The sequence below is a fragment of the Neolamprologus brichardi genome, chromosome 23 (genome assembly GCF_056152115.1).
Source record: "Neolamprologus brichardi isolate AB-2024 chromosome 23, ASM5615211v1, whole genome shotgun sequence".
Taxonomy (NCBI): Eukaryota; Metazoa; Chordata; class Actinopteri; order Cichliformes; family Cichlidae; genus Neolamprologus; species Neolamprologus brichardi.
Window position 1 is genome coordinate 180668 of NC_142125.1, and position 22438 is coordinate 203105.

The following is a 22438-nucleotide window of genomic DNA, read 5'->3' on the forward strand; positions in this document are numbered from 1 at the left end:
GCCTGGATTAATCTGGTGGGAAGTGCACGTTTCACAAGGTACTGAGTTTATTTATTTATGTTTTGCTCGTTGAGTGAAGAACTTCCGGTTGGGAGTTCGTTTTGGATGTATACTGGAGCAATACAGGCCTGCAACGTAGGGTTTATCTCTGCCGGCTTTAGGTTTAGTTTGGGACTGTAATTGTTTTATCACTGGTGGTTTACTCTGTATATGTGGAGAGTCTGTGTACAGTGGGTAAATTGCTGTGTGTGGTTTTTTGGTTTGCCTGAATACTGAAATCTGCCATTTTATTATTTTGTTTTCATTGTTTGGTAAATTAAAGGAGGGTTGCAATGCTCTACTTTACATGGTGTATGACATGATTTACTGCACTGTAGACACTAGTGTTCATTTTCGCGTGTAGTGCCACTGTTAAGGAATAAGCTTCATTGATCCCAGAAACAAAAGAGAAGTTAATTTAAAAATATCGTAAGAGAGTACACTAGAAAAAGAACCCAAAGCCCATTTATTTAATGGTATTGAGTAAATGAGGGCTACACTAGTAACAATCGAAATGTCATCTTTGTCATCACTTTTTAAACTTCAATTCCCAAGAATATCATGTATTGACACAATCCTACCACATCACCTTTAAGGACAGGAAGTAGCTCAGACAGGAGTGCAGGTGAAAGAAAGGTTGAGAAGGACAGGCTGGTGGTCCCAAGCTCAACTTAGTTTGTGTTTTAATTTAAATTTAGATTATTTTTGGGCACCAAGATGACTTGGATAGGCTTCGAGCTGCAAATACCTGAAGGTACGTTCAGAGCAATGAGCCCATGCTGCGGTGTTTTACACACGAAGGACAAACAATATGTTAAACAAGGATTTTACTACGATATTAAACTGCATCAAAATCCAGCCACATGTCAGACTTACAGATGTGTTTCACTAAATCACATGAGGACATTTAACAGTTTATAAAGAACACATTGTTAATGATACATCCTTCAAGCCTCCCTTTGACTGTTTAAACCAGCAAGTAAACATCAAAGTGATGACAAAAGGAAAACATGAGAGCAGAAGAGTGAAGCGACTTTCTGTGAATGCGTCAGAGCTGCATTGGTCCTGATGGAGACCCCCAAACCTCTGCGCTGTTTTCTTTTCAGCAGAGACGACCAGCTGATTCTGTGGTTTAAATCACAAATTTAAATAGATGTAAACCCCAGATACCTGTGACATCAATTCATAATTAACCATGGAGGTTTTTAAGACTCAGAAGAGCCAAAAACCTGCTGCTGTCGAGCTGAACAGCAGACGGGAGTGAAACAGAGAAAGCATCATCACGGAGGACTCATGTGGATTAGCATACTTGAGCTCGTAATTATCTTTGCTTGTTCGATTTTGTTAAGCGTCGTGCGGTTCTGGAAACTTCCATGCAGCATGAAAACAAGTTCACAAACAATCAAACCTAAAATTTGCTTCACCTGCATCATTTTATGTAGCTGCAAACTGCAGCAGCAGGAGACGGGACCCAATGACATATTCTTATTTTTGACGTCTTATTTCCAGCTCACAGTGAGAAATAAATCCAGTTTTGCAGTTTATGTTCCTAAACATAATGGTAGACAGGATTTTTCCATTAGAGACAGAGTTGCTCACAGCATTTTTCTCAGCTGACGAGAGATGACATGTGTCAGCTGTCTGATCTGCAAACTGTTGTTCAAAAGATGCCATGTGGAAATCAAGATGGTGTTCAGCTTCTGTTAATGTCAGATGGTTGAGTTTCTCAACACTGTCTGATCCAGATCATTTAAAGCACTAATTATAATACATTTGTATTATAATTCTTTAAATATAGTCAGTTTGAATGTTTGAAGTAGAAAATAAATCAGTCCACTATAATGTGTGGGAATCACAGGAAACATTATCGTGAATAAAACTGATTACTGGGGGATTTAGTAGGGATAGAGTTAAAACTGTAAGTATATTAGACATAGAGCTGAAAAGGAAATGTTAGAATGAACCTTTGTTAGATGTTAAAACCTTTTTTAATATATAGACAGTACATCCTTCAACAGCTAATGTTTGTGCGAGCACTGGGCATGAATGCAACCTGTGGACAGTGAAGAATCAAAATATCATATATGAAGGTCTATTGATCTGACTTGAGGCACAAGCAAATTATATAAAAGGAAGAAACTCTCCAGGATTTTGGCCGTGTTGGATAAAAAGAGGAAGTGACATCATTTGTTCTAGTCCCAACATGGCTCAGAAAGGTTTTCCTGGGTATTAAATATAGATTTAAATATAATTCTTGTACAAATGAAAGAAAAATACCTGATGTAAGTACATTACCATCAGCTTAAATGGGGAAATAAAAGTGCTGTACCGGCTGTGTTGGAAGTAACTGGGCGGGAAACCCCATCGCACTTGGTCTCGCAGAGGAAATCGTCGATAGACGGGCTTAGAAGCGGGCGGCTCTCTTGTTGCTCACTCACCAGCTGCAGGGACAAACACATGAGACAGTTCAGGCTCTCTTCGCATGTCTCTCATGCTCAACTCCCTTCAAATCCTCTGTGAAAGCCCCCCAAAGCCTTATTATTATGAGGGGAAATTCAGGCCACTGGTTCACATGACAGCAGAGCTATACTGTCAAATCCCTGAGTGTGTGAACTTCTGCAGCTTTTAGGGGAGACGTGCTCGTGGGCACATTATCTAACGACAGCATGTGACGGCACATACTGCGGCCTCTCGGCTGAGCCCACTGTGACTTCTCTTTGCAAACTGATATGTGGCATATGGTTGAACACAGCTGGTATTTCATGATTGTTATCACACAATCACATCTCTATGGTGCCGACAAACCCTCAGATTACTACAGAAAGAAGAGAGTGTGTCACTGCGCTGAGATCCAGATGAGCTGGACTCGGAGCTGCTTGGTGTCCAGAACAATAATTACACAACCATTCCTGCTTATCTCACCTCCAAACCATGAAATGCAAATCACTTTGCCTTTGATGCACCAATTTGTAGGGTTGCCAGAGCAGCTGCTGAATAGGTCACATCCAGTTCATTATTGGTACTCCTCACTTCAGGTGCAGCTGGTCTCAATTTGCCAGCCATTTCTTCATCATTTGCAGAGGAAAGCAGCCGCCACCGGTGATGTCATTGTGTAGCGTGTCCATAATGCTGGCAGCGAGGAAATGTGACATTTCCTGTTGTTGCTCTGCAGGCCATGGCCACAAGCAGAATTTTAATGAAGGTCCTGTTAGTTAGCAAGCATGAAGCTGAGCACAGCCTGCCATATGTTCGATGAAGTGTTGGATGGGCTTTTGATAGCGTTATATTACTTTACAATTATGCTTCCTGAATAAATCTGGAGCGCACGCTGGGCCCTGCTCGACCTCCGTTGGAGAAATGATGAAAAACAAATATCTGACTGCTCAGAGACATGAATATTGGGCTAAATGGTCATTGCAACGTGGCAGGTAATCATCAATGCGCGTATTAGAAAGATCTGTGTAAATGTGTGTCGACAGGAAAGAGCAGCTTTCAGCAGTCAGACGAGAAAAGTCCAGAGTGCCTGAAAGCCGTTTGTCTCTTTGAGTCATTCACCGTCTTTAGGATCGGCTCCACCAGCTGTCAAAACGTGTGAAAAAATATTTCAGGTAACAAAGATAAAAATGAAACCACTGAAAAATATTCAAACTGCGATTTTGTGAACTTGGAAAACCAACTGAAATAAAATTAGAAGATATATACAGGAAATGTTCTTAGTTTCAGTGTTTGTTTCCTGGTGTGTACAAGACTGTGAAGTGCTTTTCTCACATATGTCCTCTGTGCAACAATAATTAATGGGGACTAGAAATAGCACTGAAACTAATAGAAACTAAAGTAAAACTAAACATTTTTAAAAACAAATAAACAAACGCACTCTGGAAACAAACGGAAACTGAACTGAATTAAAAGCCAAAAGTGAAAATTAAATTAAAATGAGGCTCCATAAAGGTTAAAGAGGTGAGTATTTCTCAGTTGCATTGAACGGAGAATAAATTGTAGAAACCTAAACAGGAGAAAGAAGAAGAGAAATAACAAGTTAACATAAAACACTGACACTCCGGGGCCTGATCAGGCAGGGCCTCCCTGGATCAGGGTGTCCAGTGATAATGGCCGAAACACCCGATGAATCCAAGGTCCACTGCTGACGATGTGTCCCACATTTTAATAATTTAGATCAGATCTAATCCCTAAACCCAACCAAGGAAAAATGGCAGATTAGCCTGGGTGAAAGACCGAAGGTTGAGGCACACAACAATGTGTGCCGCTGGTAAAGTTTCTGGGCTTCTTTTCTTTCAGCCGTCCCCCAAGATTGTCTCTATTTAAAGCAATGCATCACCAGGGACTGTAACATCTAGTCCTTTTACTGAATGAATAAAAATAAAAACCAATAGAAAACTGGAAAAAGAGAAGCAGGGCAGCATATTATATGCTGTGCCTCTATTACATTAAACTGACATTATATGAATTCTTACTCTTATTTATCAGCGGTGGGTTAGGGGAGAAGTGAAATGACAGCTTTGGTTTTGTCCTTGCTCTGCAGCAGAGATGCTTTAAAGAGGACATGAATAATACCCGGAGACGGGCCGTTAGTTTGTGAGAGATTGTGCTGAGTAGCAGGAACGGTGACCCAGCACAGATAATTAGGCTGTGTTGGTGCTGCTCTGCTGTCTGAGCAGAGATTTTGTCCATGGGAAGTCTCACAATGCCGAGCAGCCTGAGTTCACCTTTTGTTGAAGCCAGTGTGTTATTGTCCAATTTGGTCTGAAGCAACCAATCTTAAAATGAAATGAGGGTGGACTTGTTTCTAAAGGTCATGTTAAGTGATTTACAGACTGCTTGCTCTGCAGAGGTGCAGCTGAGTGTGAGTGAAGGCTGAGCCGCTGCTGAATCAGTTACAGCTGTTAGCGGTGTGAAAGGAGTGCATGCTAACCCGGATAACCGCTGCTGGCCTTTAATGCAGGAAGTGACTCATCTTAAGTGACTTTTTGTTGCTTTTAATTAAATCACTTGTTCTCAGTCAACTACATATCACCTGAGTTAAAAAAAAAACCCATAGGTGTCAGTGTTTCTGTGAGAGGAAGATTTCTTCCATTGCTCCTCTGTTTTTCTGTTTCCTGTTCATGTTTTTGCCATCTCACTACAGAGAGTGACATATATATGTGTACAAACGATAGGCAATGCAGGCAAGGCTAAAAATATAAGAAAATACTATAAAACATTATACAAAAGCCCATTTATAGAGGTGGGATTTTCAATAGCACCTGATTGTGTTGAGCCTGATGGTCAAAGAAAAATTGCCCAACAGTATAGGGCTAAAACAGTGAAAGCACAGTGTCCCTTTGTTTTAAATTCAATTCAGTTCAATTCAGTTTTATTTATATAGCGCCAAATCACAACAAAAGTCGCCTCAAGGCGCTTCATAGATACAGAGAAAAACCCAACAATCACATGACCCCCTATGAGCAGCACTTTGGCGACAGTGGGAAGGAAAAACTCCCTTTTAACAGGAAGAAACCTCCAGCAGGACCAGGCTCAGGGAGGGGCGGCCATCTGCTGTGATTGGTTGGGGTGAGAGAAGCCTGGAAGACTGGACTGTGCAACCTTTAATTGAGTGTCTGCTCTGAAGAGTCTGAGATATTCTGAGATCTAAAGTGGAGCCATGGAGTGATCTGCAGTCTGTAGTCATTCTGTATGAAGCAAACATGGATCAGACTTTGACATGTGGCTAAAACTGAGTCGCTGATTGAAAATAATGTCACATTTTTAGCAGATTGCTTTTGCTGAGATATTACTTGTCCAACAAAGGGGACCAACATTATTATTAATATGATCAGGACCAATAATGAGGACTTTTATCAGAGTTCAGCAGTAAGAATTAAAGGTGCACAGTTTGTAATGGCAGTGTGGCCGGAGACTAAATGAGACCTGAACATGGCATCATTGGCACATACGATGGTGAGACACTCGTGTATAATTATGGATTACATGGCTGAATAGATGCAGATATAAAGGAAACTAAACAGGTCCAAGGACCGAGCCCTGTGGGATCCCACGTGTTGTGCTCTGTTTGATAAACTGCATAAGAGCCACTCGAGTGCCTCTCCATCTACACCATCTCACATCAGCAGCGATTAGCTTGTCACACATCACGTTGAAGCTGATGGCTCTAACATTCATGGCCCCAGTTGCCTAGGCGATGCTTTAATATATTTACTACCAGTCAGTCAAAGGGAATCTTCACTCTCATTGGTAGTCACTTCGGTTGCTTCCTTGAGGATTGAGTTTATTTCCTGCCCATTTCAGTGGATATGTCGTTTGTACTCGCCTGAAGTTGCCCAGTAAGGCCTCCAGTGTGGAGCCAGCTTCACTCTATTGAAGCGAGTTGGCAAAATCAGACGCTACAGTTTAAAGTGCTGTTCATAAGCCAACTGCAATGAAGCAGCTCCTGTACTGATTTTTCCCTAAAGTCAGACTGAAATGGATCAAATCAGTTGTTGTTATGTTTATTTTTTTTACATAATGAGCTTTCCAACATATTTTACAGGTTTCACCATCATGTCTCCTCATATCCATCTGAACCTTTTTGTATGTAAAGTATTTTAGCAACTTTAATTACAGTTACACAAGTTTTTCTACGTTACAAGACTTTGGATTTTTCCACTTTATTTATTTATTTATTTATTTTGACTGAAGGTCAGTTCTGTCAAATGAGCAGCATGTGGATCATTTAGAAAACATCATTTAGTCCTCCAGTAATGCTCTGATTTAATTGAACAGTGTTGAGATTTAAAGTTTTGACAGACATGATTGGGATCCCTGCTGAGCCAGGTTCTGCTGACAGCTGACTTTAGCATATCCCCAGAAAATGTGACATTTGAAACAATATGGTGACAAACTTCACACAAAACATCTTTGGTACAGTTGGCCTTTTCTTTAAATCAAGGATGCAAATTTCAGTTTTAAGTCAAGGTGATAAATCTTTGTGATTATGCACTGATAGCGCTTAGTGACGGGTTTTTTAATAGATGTCACCCAGTAGTTTGTGGATGTTGTTTTCAGGCTTCAGTTCTGGCATTATGGTTGTTGCCAGAATAAGATCAGAGGCTGGAGTGCTAAGCTAACAGTTAGCTACATTAGCATGCTTGAACAAGTTGCAAACATCGGCTGTATGGGGCACAGGAACAAATAGCTGCTAATTAGTGTTAAATGCATGCAAATATACAACATCATCAGAACTGGAGGATAGACTGACATTATAATTAACCAGACAGAAAAACGTGTTATTTAATAGATATTAGCTGGCACCCACAGACTATAGATGGCTGTAGCTTCTGGCCCTGGAAAATGAAGCCAAAGCCAAAATGCCTCCACCCTACATTTTTTAAACTCCCCTGATGGGAGTTAAGTTCTTAAGTTGGACACAAGCCTGCAGTGTTTATGATCTCAGTAAAGGCTTTCCTAACGAGTTAATGGTTTTAATCACTTCTTTCAAGTTTTATTTTATAGAAACTTAAGAAAGAAAACTCATTTTGTAAATTATGGTTGCCTTTAATGTAAAATGGACAATAAAGGAGGTTTAGCTTTAGTGCACTCTTTGAATTACAGATCTCTGCTGTATAAGCATCCAGGTTTATTAATAAGGAAAAAAAGGATTATGGCCGAAATATTTAAAGTCATTGTTTGGTTGACAATGGCTCTGTTAAAATATGTTAATCTTTCATATAAAGATTATATCAACACCCCCTGTCACTTAGAACGGCCACACTCTTAAAATATATATAATTTTAAGGCAAAGAGACCAAAAATGTTCTGCAAAAGGGTGTAAATATGTTTAATTGTGCTGAAAAGTTGGGGATGTCATCATGGGACTCTGTTGGCATCGACTTGCTTTGAAAGCAGCTTCAAGTGGCCATTTGATTTGTTGCATTTGTTTTTGCTATTTCTGCACTGGCTTCATTTTAAGGCTCAACTCCATTTTTCAACAGTTTCCAAGTGTGGCGCATTCACTAAAGACACCATCTGGTGTTACTATGATGGACGCATCACTTGGTGAGTTGGGAGCGCTGCAGATGAGACATTTTAGCACAGGTTGGTGTTATGGACAGGGTGACAACCCTGCTGCATTTTAAAATCCTCCAGAGTGATACATGAGGCCTGAGGTTGTAAAGCTCAGCGTTGTAACTGACTACATTTGTTTTCAAGGTTAAATGTTAAACACTAGTCTCGCCTTAAGGGGGAACACATGGTAACACTAGAATGGTCATAAAGGAAACTATAACCCATTAGCATTCAGCACAAAAGCACTGCTGTGCCTAAGTGCATCATTAAAGATGTTGGTGTGAATGTGGAGTCTGACAGACTGAAAGCTTGATTTGACTTTGAACGCTTTTGAGCCTATAAGTTGAGGCTGTGAAGATGAGGTTGTTTCAGCCTTCTGATGGAGGACCCTGCACGATCTGCGCCCAACCCTAAACAATAACTGTAAGCTGATGTAGTTCTTCAAAGCACTTTGTGTAATTGCCACAGGAGTCTGTTCATGGCTTTGAAATGAGGAGACCTCTTCATTTTCCTCCTCCAATCAACCAGAAAATGGGGACAGAAAATCTACCATGTTTATCTGGGAGGATGTGTGAGGCACAGAGCAGGTAGCAAACACTAATTACAGGTTCACTTCTAAGGCAGGAGAGGAGCTTTGTGAGCTGTTTGCCCATTGCTATGAGGAGGTTACTGTTTTCCCTCGCTGCCTTTTTTTAACTCTCTCCTTTGCAAAGCACTTTGGCATTTTGTTTACAAGTGCTTTAAGCAGTAATCTAGAATATTATGTAATAGAAAGCTTCAACTAATTGTGCCACTTGGGCTTGACTCTCAGATGTTGCTGTCAGGGGGATTGTGTACCAGAGCTTTGAAGGAGGGGAGGCTGAGGTGAGGGTAGGAGGAGGTGCAGAGGATGGAAAACACTACATAAAGGCAAAGAGAACTAATGTCAGCTGTTAGCTAAAAGCTGGCAGCTATGCGATGGATGGTTGTCTAGAAAAATGATAACAGTCAAAGTATATGAGCTGTGGTCGGGGATTATATAATGCAGCAAGTCTTTTTTTTAAATGCAAAATTGATTCTTACAAATCATTAGAAAGCTTCTTGTGATGCATCAGGTTGTTTACTCGTTACTTTTGTTTCCAAGCAGCTTCTTGTGGGTGGTGATGATCTACTCATCCCAAAGGCTTGTTGGGGTTTAGGAGTCATCGTGATGGCTTTATATGATTTGACTTTAGGCAACAGAGTCAAAAGTGAAATATTAAAAAAAAGAATAATTTCTTCCCTTATATATTTGAGTGAAGAATAAAGCTGCCATTATTTCATACTCAAAGCTTGCTACCAGTAGGGGTGGGGGAAAAAATGGATACTGTGTAGCATGGTGATACTTTGTTTGCTAATAATGTATGGATACAGGGACAGCAGAAATCGATACTTTGTTACAAAAAGGTTTTTGTGCTCTGACTTCAGAGCATGTTGATCCTTTTTCTGAGCAAGAATCCTGACATTCCTTCACTGTCCAAATGTGTTTAACTTGTTTTTGGCAGCAATAAACATGACAGTTTACTTATTTTAATTTAAGACATGTTTTATTTGAATTAAGTTTAAAACTTTTTTATTTAATGTAAAATTATATTTTGTTTTAATTTACTTTCAAATTCTTCAGTTGCTGAAGGGGCTGCATAGTTTTCATAAACTGCATAGTTCAGAATAGCTATAATTGTACCAGATGGTTGATTCAGTTAAGGTGGACTAGACTGTAATACAAACCGTTCAGTTTGTCAACAATCAAACTGAAATGAGAGAAAGACTGAGTGTGAGACTTTGATATTAGAGAAAATGAATATTGAAATGAATATAAGTTTACCTTTATGTACAGAATCTGAATATCGCAAAATATTTTAAAAAATTGCAATAATATCGTATCGTGGGATGTATGGTGATTCCCACCTCTATCTACCAGACTGCCTTTGGACAAAAATCATCAATTCAACAGCCCATCGCTCTGTACTTTTCTTGTGATTTGTCCAAGACTGGTTTTATTAATGCTGAAGATCGGTCCTAACAGCTCCTAACAGCTGGCTCTATAACGTGTCTTGTTATAATGACTGGAACTGGCAGAGGTATGGATCAGTGGTTAGCACGGCTTCCTCACAGCAACAGGATCCTGGATATTTTTTATTTCTCTGGTTACTCCAGTTTGTCCTGAGAGTCATGGTAGGTTAGCACCAAACCAAGGTTAACCCTGCCTATTTTGGCCAAGGACACTAATTCAGTTTGAATTTTGTTTGTAAATAAAGGTTTGAAATATTCCACCCAGTACAACATTTTGCCTGACTGGTTTGTTTTTAGGAGACACAGTGTGAAAAAAGTACAACGTAATATTAAAAAAGGAATATATCCAGAATACTTAAAGTACTTTTTGCACATTGAATCTTACCTTTTTTACTAAAAGTCCATAAAAATGAACAAAATAACAAAAATAAAAGAAAACCTGATAATTAACAGCAAATCTGTTGCACATACAGAAGCACACAGCTCTGCATGGATGAAGAAATGAGGACATCAGAGCTGTGAACAGAGGAAGAGGTGAACGTGACGTCTCGTTTCATTTTCATGTATCATCATAAAGAGTCCGGCTGGTTGAAGCCTGTCTGTGTGAGGCCCATTCAGACATCATCCATCATCCAAACAAACCTGACCTGACTTGACGTGCGGCTAAAGGGACCACCGGCTGTGGCTTAGCCTCCGTCACTTGCTAAGTGACATCAGGCAGGGACTCAAACTGCTGCCTCAGCCACTGGAGAGCACTTCAACCGTGAGTCCAGCCGAGTGGAAACAACATCCAGCATTCGCTTTGACGCTGTCATTTAAGATTATTTTACTGGTGATTTTGACTAACTGACAATCCAGATATTAAAAAATAAAAATCTGCAGACTTTTTCATACACACCCTTTAATCATTTTAGCACACAAAATGTTTAAACAACAGTGCGCGAACACTGGGGGGGTTTGGTGAAGGGCGTGCCAAAAGCAAGCAAAGTGGTTACTGTTACATGTCTGTGGTACTCAAATATGATTTAAATGTTATAATCTGACATATTTTTCTACCTTTTTAAAAAGAGTGGATACAGGAAACTCACTCACACACATTATGCAGTGCATGCATGTGTGACCTGCTCAGTATGTATGATGGGCCTCTGAGTTTGTGTCTTTAATTAGTTGTTGTATTTGGTCATTTTAATAATTATGTGAAGACAATAGTGAGAAGAGCCTTCAGTGGCTTCCAGTGCGTTTTAGAATTAAAATGTTACTTTGACTTATAAAGTGCTAATTGGCACCGGACTATTTGTCTGACCTGTTGCAGCTTTATACGCCCTCTAGAGCCCTTCGATCAAGCGATCGCCTGCTCCTTACATAAGTCTCGGATGGTTCATAGAGGAGATCGGGCGAACGATCTACCTCTCCACATTAGAAAGGCCCCGACTGTCACTCTTTTTAAATCACATCTTAAAACATATTTTTTACTCTTTCGCTCTCTTACGCTTTCGAAACTGTGAGAGTTACCAATTCTTTGATCCTAATTTTCTTTTAATTTTCTTACCTGTCGTTGTTGTCAATGTCATTGTTTAACTGTTACTCTGTGCAGACTTTGGTCAGCTCCCTGTTGTTATTAAACGTGCTTTATAAATAAATGAAATGAAAGGTTTTCTATTGTTTTGTTATTGTTTGTTATTTTGATTCAAAGCTGAAGCCTGTGGCCTTATGGAAACCTGCTGTCATCATTGCACTGTGAGAAGGAAACACAAAAGGTGATGACATGTGTGTTCATGTTCTTTTCACTCAATGCTGGGCCTTAAGACTATTGACATTTGAAGGCTATAAAATGTAAACCCCCCCCAGTTTGAATGTTTTTAGACCATGAATGGTCATCATCAGCTGTTATCAGCCTCGTGCATGGCGGCGGCCTCCTCCACCTGCCAGCACACTCAACAGGCCGTTATCACCTCATTCTCTGGTGGTCGATCAGACCCGCTGAGCATAACTGATGGCGCGTTGCCTGTTTGAAGCAGCAATAAAACTCAATGTAAAGGAGCAGGAGAAATATGAGCTGCTAACATCCAAACTCAGAATAAGTTATTGATCTATTATTTCCATTAGTTTGATTTCAGCCTCACTGCAGCATCTTAAATGAGCAGAAATGTCAGATACAGGAAACGTGTGTTAACAATCACGGATTCCTGCCTGACCCTCTTCGGTTTAAATCTTTAAATCGTACTCTGTTGGTGTCGACTCAGCAAACAATTTGGGGCTATAATTACACCCCCCCACACTTAAGTGGGAAAAGTATATCTGTTGTATGAGAGCTTATCAAACCAGACACTGCATTAGAAAATAAAAGAGGAGTAAAGCATGCTACAGCTTATTAAAACATAGACACACGCAGCAGCAGCACCCACAGAAGCAATCAAGCACAGGGCAACAAAACTCATACTGGCACTCGGTGCATAGACTCCAGCGTTACCACTTAAAAAGCAACAGAGAAGTGAAAAGCTCAGCAGTGGCTGCAGTAATTTGGTTCAAAGAACACCACCAACAGCTCAATGCCATGCTGTGTGACATCGCATCTTTGGAAATGCATTCACAGACTGTTTGTGCTGAGGATTAGCTGCTTATGAGGTGTAAAAAGTTCACGAGGAAGTTTGACTGACCCGATTATGAATGGGACACGAAATGTGTGGTTAATCCCCATACAGTGTTAAATATAGACGTGGAGGAGCACTACCAGTGTTGCAGAGGCTAATTGGAAAAGATAAAGAGTCGCATGAATAATTGCAGTGAATTTGAGGTTACTTGTGTAGATGGTAACATCATTAGGCTGTGTTTGTGCAAACGTAGTGATGCATTAGGTGGGTTTTATACCCCATAGAGCAGCTGGAAATGAAATAATTTTCGCTTCTTTGTTAGATACAACAGTCAGTAGAGGTCAGTTATAGGACACTCAAAGCTCGTGTTTCAGTGTGACCAACACAGGAGGACTTTCTGCTTTAATCCAGGGGTGGGTTTGGGATTGGGGGTGGGTGGGGTGTTTCTGAAATGCATCTGCCCACCTTGGTAGTCACTGTGAGGAGGGGCTTCCCTTCTGATGACGCCTTACTTGGTATCTCCTTCAGGACCATGGCAACAGTCTTATCTGCAGCCCTAGAGTCTTTCCCCTACAACAGTGAGATCAACAACGACTTGTGTCAGGACAGTTGGACAACTCGACCCCATCCAGGGCCTCTTACAGAGCATACTTTACCTTATGATGATGGACAAATACTACAGGCTGTCTGATAATCAACACATCAACTAAACACATTTCCACAAGACTATGGCAATGAAACGAAGGTCACTGCACGATGTGGAGGGCTGTGGACAGATGAGTATGGTTGTCCACAGCAGCACTTCTGCACACTGTGATGATTATAAAGAGCTCATTATACAGAGTGTAAGGCTTTGACTCCACTATGGCTACAACTGCAAGAGGTAATATAAAAAGTTTGGTCTAAAAAATTAAACTGTGATTTGTTTCTACACTATTTTCAGTATTTCCTCTTCTCCTGCATATATTTAACTTGTTAAGGTGAAAACCACGAAAACTGAAGCCAGCCTGTTAAAATCTGGATAGTAAAATTATTATATAGTAAAAAAGACCAGTTGAGAGGATGAAAAAAAAGGAAAACAATCAACAATCAAGGAAATGATCATTCATCATTTGGATGAGCACGGGGTGGCTGTAGCTCAGGAAGGTTGGTGGTTCGATCCCTGGCTCCTGCTAGTCTGCGTGCCAAATATCCTCGACATTAAGCCAAGTTGCTCCCTGATGCATCCATCGGTGTGTGGATGGTAATCAGAAAGCACTTGTTTGTGTGAATGTTGTACAGAGCGCTTTGGAGAGCTGAAAAGTGCGATACAAGAATCAGTCCATTTACCACTAACTATGGTTGGGTGTCTCGAGACCACTTTTACGTGGTCTTGGTCTTTTTTGGTCTCGCTGTCTCGGTCTTGCTTTCTCAGATCGACATGGTCGGGAGATTTGGAGTCGACCGCCGGCAGAGCTGGAGGGGGGGGCTTACTGAGCTCAAGCCCGGGTCATTTTTTCAGAAGCCCGGGTCATTTTTTCAGAAGCCCGGGTCATTTTTTCAGAAGCCCGGGTCATTTTTTCAGAAGCCCGGGTCATTTTTTCAGAAGCCCGGGTCATTTTTTCAGAAGCCCGGGTCATTTTTTCAGAAGCCCGGGGTCTTTTGGAGTGAAATCTGTTTCATCGTTAGATGCCTGACTGACAACTGTATAAAACAAAAACTACACACAATATTCGAAGCACATAGCGCACAGTCGTAAAGTCCCCCTAACTTTGGTATGATCCGAGCTCAGGCACCAGCCGACTGGGCACAGCATGTGAGCGAGGGGGGGGGGGAGCTGCTGCCTGCGAGTTTGCTGCAGACAGAGGAGAGCTGAAGTTTGAGCAGGTACCAAAGCAAATCATTCGTACTGTACCAATAATGTAAATATGACGGTGAATCACGAAAGATTGATGTCAAACTGATCACTTGACCCATATCACGTTACTTGTTCTTCGAGTGAATCAACAAACGGCGAAATGAAAAGCCGAACAACAACAACGCTGTTTCTTTAGAGAGTCTCAGCTTACATGTTTGTTTCATATTTTCAGTTGTTTCCCTCCACGGCTCAATAAATCAGTAATGCACTGATATACAAGAATGGACATGAGGAGCTTCTTTCAAAGAACAAACTCTGGTAGATGTTATTTTATTTATTATGCTTTGTATGTTGTTCAGTATATTTCTATGCAAAACTAGAGGAACTTCAGCACACAGCAGTATATTCACAGTTTAAACCAGATATTTACACTTTAGGGAGAAAACATAAAAACATCATTTTACTGTTAAACATCAATTTAAACTTGTTTTGTTTTGGATAAATAAATATTGAAATATTTTTTTGAATGAGTTAAATGTCAGAATAAAGAGAGACAGAGCTTCTGTTTCTATCACTTTCATCAAATGTAGGAGCACATGTACACTAAGTTTATTGTTCATTAATAGAGAGAGAGAGAGAGGGAGAGAGAGGGAGGGAGAGAGGGAGGAGCAGAGAGAGAGGGAGAGGGAGAGAGAGGAGCAGAGAGAGAGGGAGACAGAGAGAGAGGGAGAGAGAGAGAGGAGCAGAGAGAGAGGGAGAGAGAGGAGCAGAGAGAGAGGGAGAGAGAGGAGCAGAGAGAGAGGGAGAGAGAGGAGCAGAGAGAGAGGGAGAGAGAGGAGCAGAGAGAGAGGGAGAGAGAGGAGCAGAGAGAGAGGGAGAGAGAGGGAGACAGAGAGAGAGGGAGAGAGAGAGGGGAGTAGAGAGAGAGGGAGAGAGAGGAGCAGAGAGAGAGGAGCAGAGAGAGAGGGAGAGGGAGAGAGAGGGCGAGAGAGAGAGGGAGAGGGAGACAGACAGAGGGAGGGAGAGAGAGAGGAGCAGAGAAAGAGAGGGGCAGGGAGAGAGGGAGAGAGAGAGGGCGAGAGAGAGAGGGAGAGGGAGACAGACAGAGGGAGAGAGAGGAGCAGAGAGAGAGAGGGAGAGAGAGAGAGAGGGAGGGAGAGAGCGAGGGAGACAGAGAGAGGGAGAGAGAGGAGCAGAGAGAGAGAGGGAGAGAGAGGGAGACAGAGAGAGGGAGAGAGAGGAGCAGAGAGAGAGAGGGAGAGAGAGGGAGACAGAGAGAGAGGGAGAGAGAGAGAGGAGCAGAGAGAGAGGGAGACAGAGAGAGAGGGAGAGAGAGGGAGACAGAGAGAGAGGGAGAGAGAGAGAGGAGTAGAGAGAGGAGCAGAGAGAGAGGGAGAGAGAGAGAGGGAGAGAGAGGAGCAGAGAGAGAGGGAGACAGAAAGAGAGGGAGAGAGAGAGAGGAGTAGAGAGAGAGGGAGAGAGAGGAGCAGAGAGAGAGGGAGACAGAGAGAGAGGGAGAGAGAGAGAGGAGCAGAGAGAGAGGGAGAGAGAGGAGCAGAGAGAGAGGGAGACAGAGAGAGAGGGAGAGAGAGGGAGACAGAGAGAGAGGGAGAGAGAGAGAGGAGTAGAGAGAGAGGGAGAGAGAGGAGCAGAGAGAGAGGGAGAGGGAGAGAGAGGAGCAGAGAGAGAGGGAGAGGGAGACAGACAGAGGGAGGGAGAGAGAGAGGAGCAGAGAAAGAGAGGGGCAGGGAGAGAGGGAGAGAGAGAGAGGGCGAGAGAGAGAGGGAGAGGGAGACAGACAGAGGGAGAGAGAGGAGCAGAGAGAGAGAGGGAGAGGGAGAGAGAGGAGTAGAGAGAGAGGGAGAGAGGGAGAGAGAGGAGTAGAGAGAGAGGGAGAGAGAGAGAGAGGGAGGGAGAGAGCGAGGGAGACAGAGAGAGGGAGAGAGAGGAGCAGAGAGAGAGAGGGGCAGAGAGAGAGGGAGGGAGAGAGAGAGAGAGGGAGACAGAGGGAGGGAGAGAGAGAGAGAGGGAGGGAGAGGGAGGAGCAGAGAGAGGGAGGGAGAATGAGGACAGAACAGAGATGAACAGGAGCAGGTGAGACACACCTGTTAGTCACATGGTTGTTTGCCAAAACTCATCAGAACTTGTATCCAGTGTAACTTTTTAGATTCCATTTGCTATGTTTCAAACTCTATATTTATTAAGTTTTGCAGCTTGTTTGCACAACAAGGCTGAATAATTATATAAACCTTTCTGAATCTAAATAGTGGACTTTGGTAGAATTAAACAATAAGTGTCGTGCAGGTCTATGATGATTTTTAGTGCTGCTATCATCTAGTTCTGATTCTGGTTCTGTCTTGGTTAAATCCTCAGTACTCCTGATTTTGAACTGTTGTAGTCCTGTTTTAATTCCAGATCAGTTCTGGGTCTGGTTGAATCGGGGTTTAGTCCTCGTGTCTTGATACAGCCCCGACTTTATTCTGCCTTGCTGCTTAATTAAAAAACTAGTTGAAGGTGTCCTGCAGATGTGATATATTTATTTTTCCTTATATGAAGTTATTTTTTTGAACAAAACTCAAAACACAGCCTCCATATTGTGGCCAATCACATGCGAGGATATAGGATAATATCATTATGTGAGAGACACGACAGTCAAGTGGAGCGTGCGTCTGTCCTCTCAGTAAGTGAGTGAGACAGTAGACAGTGAGGGCTGTGCGAGTGCATCACAAAATAAAATGCTTACACCCATAAACGAAGCAGCTTCTGGCTGCTTTAAAGACTTTTTTGTCTTGGTCTTGATACCCTCTGGCCTTGGTGTTACTATAAATAACCGATGATGACAAAACTAAATAACATAATCAAAAGGTCCACAGTTTGATTGCTGATAGGTTAATATGCCTGTGGAGTATTACTTCTCAGCTTCCTACAGAGTTTATTGCTGTGAATGCTTCACTGCAACGATCAAAGTGTGCACTTGTATCCAGGATCTTTAGCTACACTCAAACTTACCCTCCGAGCTTAAACTGTCCTAATACCGTCCGATAATTGCTAACGCTATATTACATAACAGTAAAAACAGATTATATAAGAGGTCAAATTGATTTTCCTACTGTCGTCCTCTCCACCTTGACTCTGTGGCAGCAGCTGTCCTGCAGAAACCAACAGCGACTCGCCCTCACGTCATGTTTTGCCCACTGCCAGAAGACAGATAGTACTGTACGCCGTTAATCCTTTTAAGACACACGGATGTCACTGAATCACCACTTCACAGGAGACTACACATTTCATCTCAGGAAATGGCTTGTCTTCCTGCAATGAAATCTGCTGACCAGCAAGAGACAAACCTCTGCTCATCACGTTTGAGTTTCTTCATTTTGTCAGGCTGCCTGTTCAGACGGAGGAGAGCACGCAGCCTTTTAGCTAGATCTTATTAGGGCTTTTTCACAATTCCACTTTCCAGTAAAATGAATTAGGCTTTTCTCCCGCTAATTTCCTCAACTGATCATGTTGCAAAATGCATGCGCCTGAGGGAGACGTTCCTTGAAAGCCTAATGCTCTTAATAGAGTCCCAAAAGCCACCTGCTCCCTCTCTCCAGACGTTCTCACTATAACATGTCTTGATAAGCCAGCATTTACATGGCCAGAGACGCATCAAAAAGGCTTCGATGAAGCCTAAAAAATGTGTTGTTAGTTGTTTAGACCGAATGGCAGGAGATTTGAAATAGCTGAATCTTCTCTGTGTGCAGTGTTTACGTGAGCCAGCAGTAGACGGTCCACCAGGTTTGTGTTCACTTTGTACTGGCTTGCAGTCCTGGCTAACCTTCTGTGTTGTTCAATTTAATTTCTCAACAAGGTGGCAGATTTTCTGTTTTTCTGAATTATTACACGTTACTGTTTTTAGTAATCCATTACTTCAGACGGGGTTCTGATCGCTCCCAAATTAGGAAGCAGTTTCTTCAGCCAATGGCAAAACAAGGAGTCTGTCGTAGAAGTTTATTATAGATGATTTGGTTCCCACGGAGCCCTAATCTCAGTGTCATGGAGTCAGCGTGGGATTATATCAGGAGACACCGAGACTTTAAATATGAAGAATTAAAGATATTTAAACATATCTGAGCTTAATCAGATGTTTATTAAACAACAATATTTCATATGGGGCTATTAAGCATTTATCTTTCGGTCTAAGACTTTGAAATTTCAGTAAATGGCACAACTATTACATGCTTTAATCAGCTCTGAAGTGATCGCTGCTGTTCAAACCTGTCTCTAACTCCAATTAGAATATGTAGTTTTTAATTAACTCCACCATGGCCGGTTCCAAGCCCGGATGAGAAAGGAGGAGGGTTGGGCGTCGGGCTAGCAACCCGTCCCTGTAAAAACCCTACCGCTACAGAAACGACAAACGAAAGCAGAAGTTATGGACAACGTGGCAGGAATTCTACTTCAAACGGGATGATGGTGCTGGAAGAAACCAAAAATGGCATCCAGCGCCCGATGGAAGCATTATTCTCTGCCAAAACCATCACAAGAATTGGGACATGGAAGGTTCGCACGTTATATCAGAGCGGACGGCTGGCTCAACTGTTGAAGGAGTTTGACGATTATCGGCTAGACATCCTGGGAATCAGTGAAATGAGGTGGATAGAGAGTGGCCGAATTATCAGCGATGGCAAGACGATCTTGTACTTGTGTCAAGAAGATCGACATGAACATGGAGTGGGGTTTGTATTGAGCAAAGAAGCCGTGAGAGCACTCGTTGTTTGGAAACCTGTTAACGACCGCATCATCACAGCTCGTTTTGGATTTGGACACGCCAAGACGACCATTGTGCAAGTCTATGCACCAACGGACAATACGAAAGACGCTTTCAAGGACAATTTCTATGATCAGCTGCAAGACGTCTTTAATGACATCCCGAATTACGACCTTAAGATCCTCATCGGAGACTTTAATGCCCAGCTGGGCAGCGACCGATTGGGATTGGAGACAGTGGTTGGACCGCATGCATCTTCAACGCATCTAAGCGATAACGGCGAACGATTAGTATCCTTCTGCGAGCACAATGGGCTGTGCGTTGGAAATACATACTTCCAGCACCGAGAGATCCACAAGAAGACATGGCGGTCACCGGATGGGCGTACATTCAATGAAATTGATTTTATCTGCATCAGCCAAAAATGGAGGTCGGCTTTGCAAGATGCAAGGGCATGTCGAAAAGCGGATGTTGGATCGCAACAAATGCACCGTTCGCAATCGAGAAGCTCAAGGACCCGACCGTTGTCAATGCCTTCACTTTAGAGCTGCAAAATCATTTCACCCTCCTTGGAGAAATGGAAGACGTCGAAGACCTCTGGACTGGCCTCAGGGACGCCACTGTGGACTCCGCCCAAAACACCGTCGGAAGACGCAGAGGAAAGAGAAGTGAACATGGGAACTGATTGATGAGAGAAAAATTGCGAAGCTCAAAAGAGAGCAGGCCAAAACCAAACAAGCCAGAGAGGCAGGAACCCGACGCTACGCAGAATTAGATCGGCTAGTGAAGAAAAGCTGTCAGAAAGACAAGAAATGGCTAGAATGAAAAGGTGCCGAAACTCAGGAAGCAGCGGATCGGAATGATTCCAAGACCCTATGCCGCATCGTAAACGAGCTTACTGGATCGAGGACCAATGCAAACGTCCCAGTCAAGGACAAAAATGGGAAGCTCTCGATCGCCCAAGAAGAGCAAAACAAACGATGGGCCGAACACTTCCAAAGACCCTTAACCAGCCAGAGCCCACCAAGACGTACAATTTCAAGGCGGAGGATTCCCAAGATGAACTTGGGGTCAATACTTATGTTCATTACATTAAAAAAAAAGAATTTCAAGTTGCAGTATTCTTATTGATAAATCCTGTATATTGAGGGTCCTGCAGTATCTTAGCTGTTCCCAGGACTGCGCTCTTCTGGACAAAGATCTCCGATGTTGTTCCTGGGATCTGCTGGAGCCACTCGCCTAGCTTGGGAGTCACTGCACCTAGTGCTCCGATTACCACTGGAACCACTGTTACCTTCACCCTCCACATCTTCTCCAGCTCTTCTCTGAGCCCTTGGTATTTCTCCAGCTTCTCGTGTTCCTTTTTGCTGATGTTGCTGTCATTTGGCATCACTACGTCTATCACTGTTTCTCAGTTAGCGTGGATGTTGGGTATCAAAGATCCCATAGGTCCCTCATCCCCCTCATGTAACCTCTCCTGCTTGGGTTAATATAGTAGCATTCCAACAGTGGCCTATTTTTCCTCTCTTGCCCAACGATGTCCTTCTCTCTGTTGGAGTAGCCCACTTCTCATCAGGGTGCCCTGGTTCCTCATCACCTGACGCAGACCTGTTTAATCCGGGCAAGTCCGAGCGAGTATGGCTTCATATATATATATATATATATATATATATATATATATATATTTTATTTATTAGGGGTGCAACGATACTGGTATCGATATTGAACCGTTCGATACAGTGCTTTCGGTTTGGTACACATATGTATCAAACAATACAACATTTTTAATTTATTTTATCAACTTTCCTTCTGACGATGCTGTCTGTGTCGAGCGCTCAGTGGATCTGCGCTCGACAGTGCAGCCTAGGCGGAGTAGTCGAACACAGATCCACTGAGCGCAGGGCAAGCTAGCTAGACAGAAGTTAAGCTCGCCTTGCAACATGGCAAATTGAACCTCCCCCACCCTCATTCAGATCTGGCGTCTGGAACTATTTTGGTCTTCATGTGACGTATGACCCTGAAGGTAAGCGCGTCATGGACTAAAGTAAAACAGTATGTCAGATGTGCCACGCAATGCTCAATTACATGGGTGGGAACTAGTGCGTTAGCGCAGTTAGCTCGTTAACGTGTTGACGCTGTCCAGCCCCACACACGGGGCAATCCGCGGTAGCTCGTTAACGGAGATTTGCCGTGTTGTGGCGTTAACCTCATTTCAGATTTACGCTGACAGCACTAGTGGGAACACAACGAATATGACTGCACATTTACTCCGACATCATCCTCGTGCAAAGACAAGTGGAAGCAGACAAAAACAACAAGCACGCATGCTACAAACTTTACCCGAGTCATTTAGACAGCCGTTAGCACATGATTCTCCTTATGGGGACCTGATATGTTTAATATGCTGCTGAGAATATAGCCCAGAAGAAGCGTATAGTAGAGCTTTTATTTTGGAAAGAGACATTTCTCTGTAATAAACTCTCTTTTCCAAAGATGAGTGATTCCTCAATCAGATACAGGGCTCGCAAAATCGCTAGCGATTTTTCCAGTCGGGCTGCCCTGCTCTGCTCGTCGGCCTATCGTAGGAAGGAAAAATATATGTCAATGCTTTTGCATTCTTTCGGAAATGTAGCTGGGTAATTATGTCATTGGCGTCGGTGAGCCACAGTCAATATGTGACATATTGAAATCGTGTTTGAATTTGCGCTTGTTTTTTGCTTTCACTTTGCAATCGCGTGAACTGTGTATAGAGAGCGACAGCACTGATTGGTGAGTGATGATAATTTGCACCAATTCCTCTGGCATCGTCTTATCAATCGTTAGCTTACTATGCAAACATGACAAGTGAAATCTCCCGCAGCAAGCTTAAACATGTGAGAGGTTGATCGCGCAGAGAATCGCTGAGCGTTATGTGAGTGCGTGTGTAAAAGCAGCAGGATATATATTTTAGTTCTGCTGAGCCAAATAAGACAGGTCAGGGTGAAGAAGTGACAGCCAAAGAAAAGCTTACCACAAAACGGAAAAGTTATGACAAATCAGACTATAAGGCAAAAAGAAAGTGCAGCTTTATGGTTTCATGGACAAAAGAATTTCTGTGGCTGCAATATGACGAGCTAAATAACCAGGTCT

The 22438-nt window shown here is 42.5% G+C and overlaps 1 protein-coding gene across 2 annotated transcripts in view; it reads right to left on the reverse strand.

Moving 5' to 3' along the window:
* The window catches only part of pex5la (peroxisomal biogenesis factor 5-like a), a 108464-nt gene that overhangs the window by 47029 nt on the left and 38997 nt on the right, over positions 1-22438 (reverse strand). Inside the window, exons 2-3 of one of the 2 annotated variants that reach the window (XM_006803311.2) lie at positions 13185-13289; positions 2369-2480 (exon numbers count right to left, since the gene is read on the reverse strand). In XM_006803311.2, coding sequence (XP_006803374.1) covers positions 2369-2480; positions 13185-13289 — 217 coding nt within the window. The remainder of the gene's footprint in view (positions 1-2368; positions 2481-13184; positions 13290-22438) is intronic. The other variant, XM_006803312.2, reaches the window with a different exon arrangement.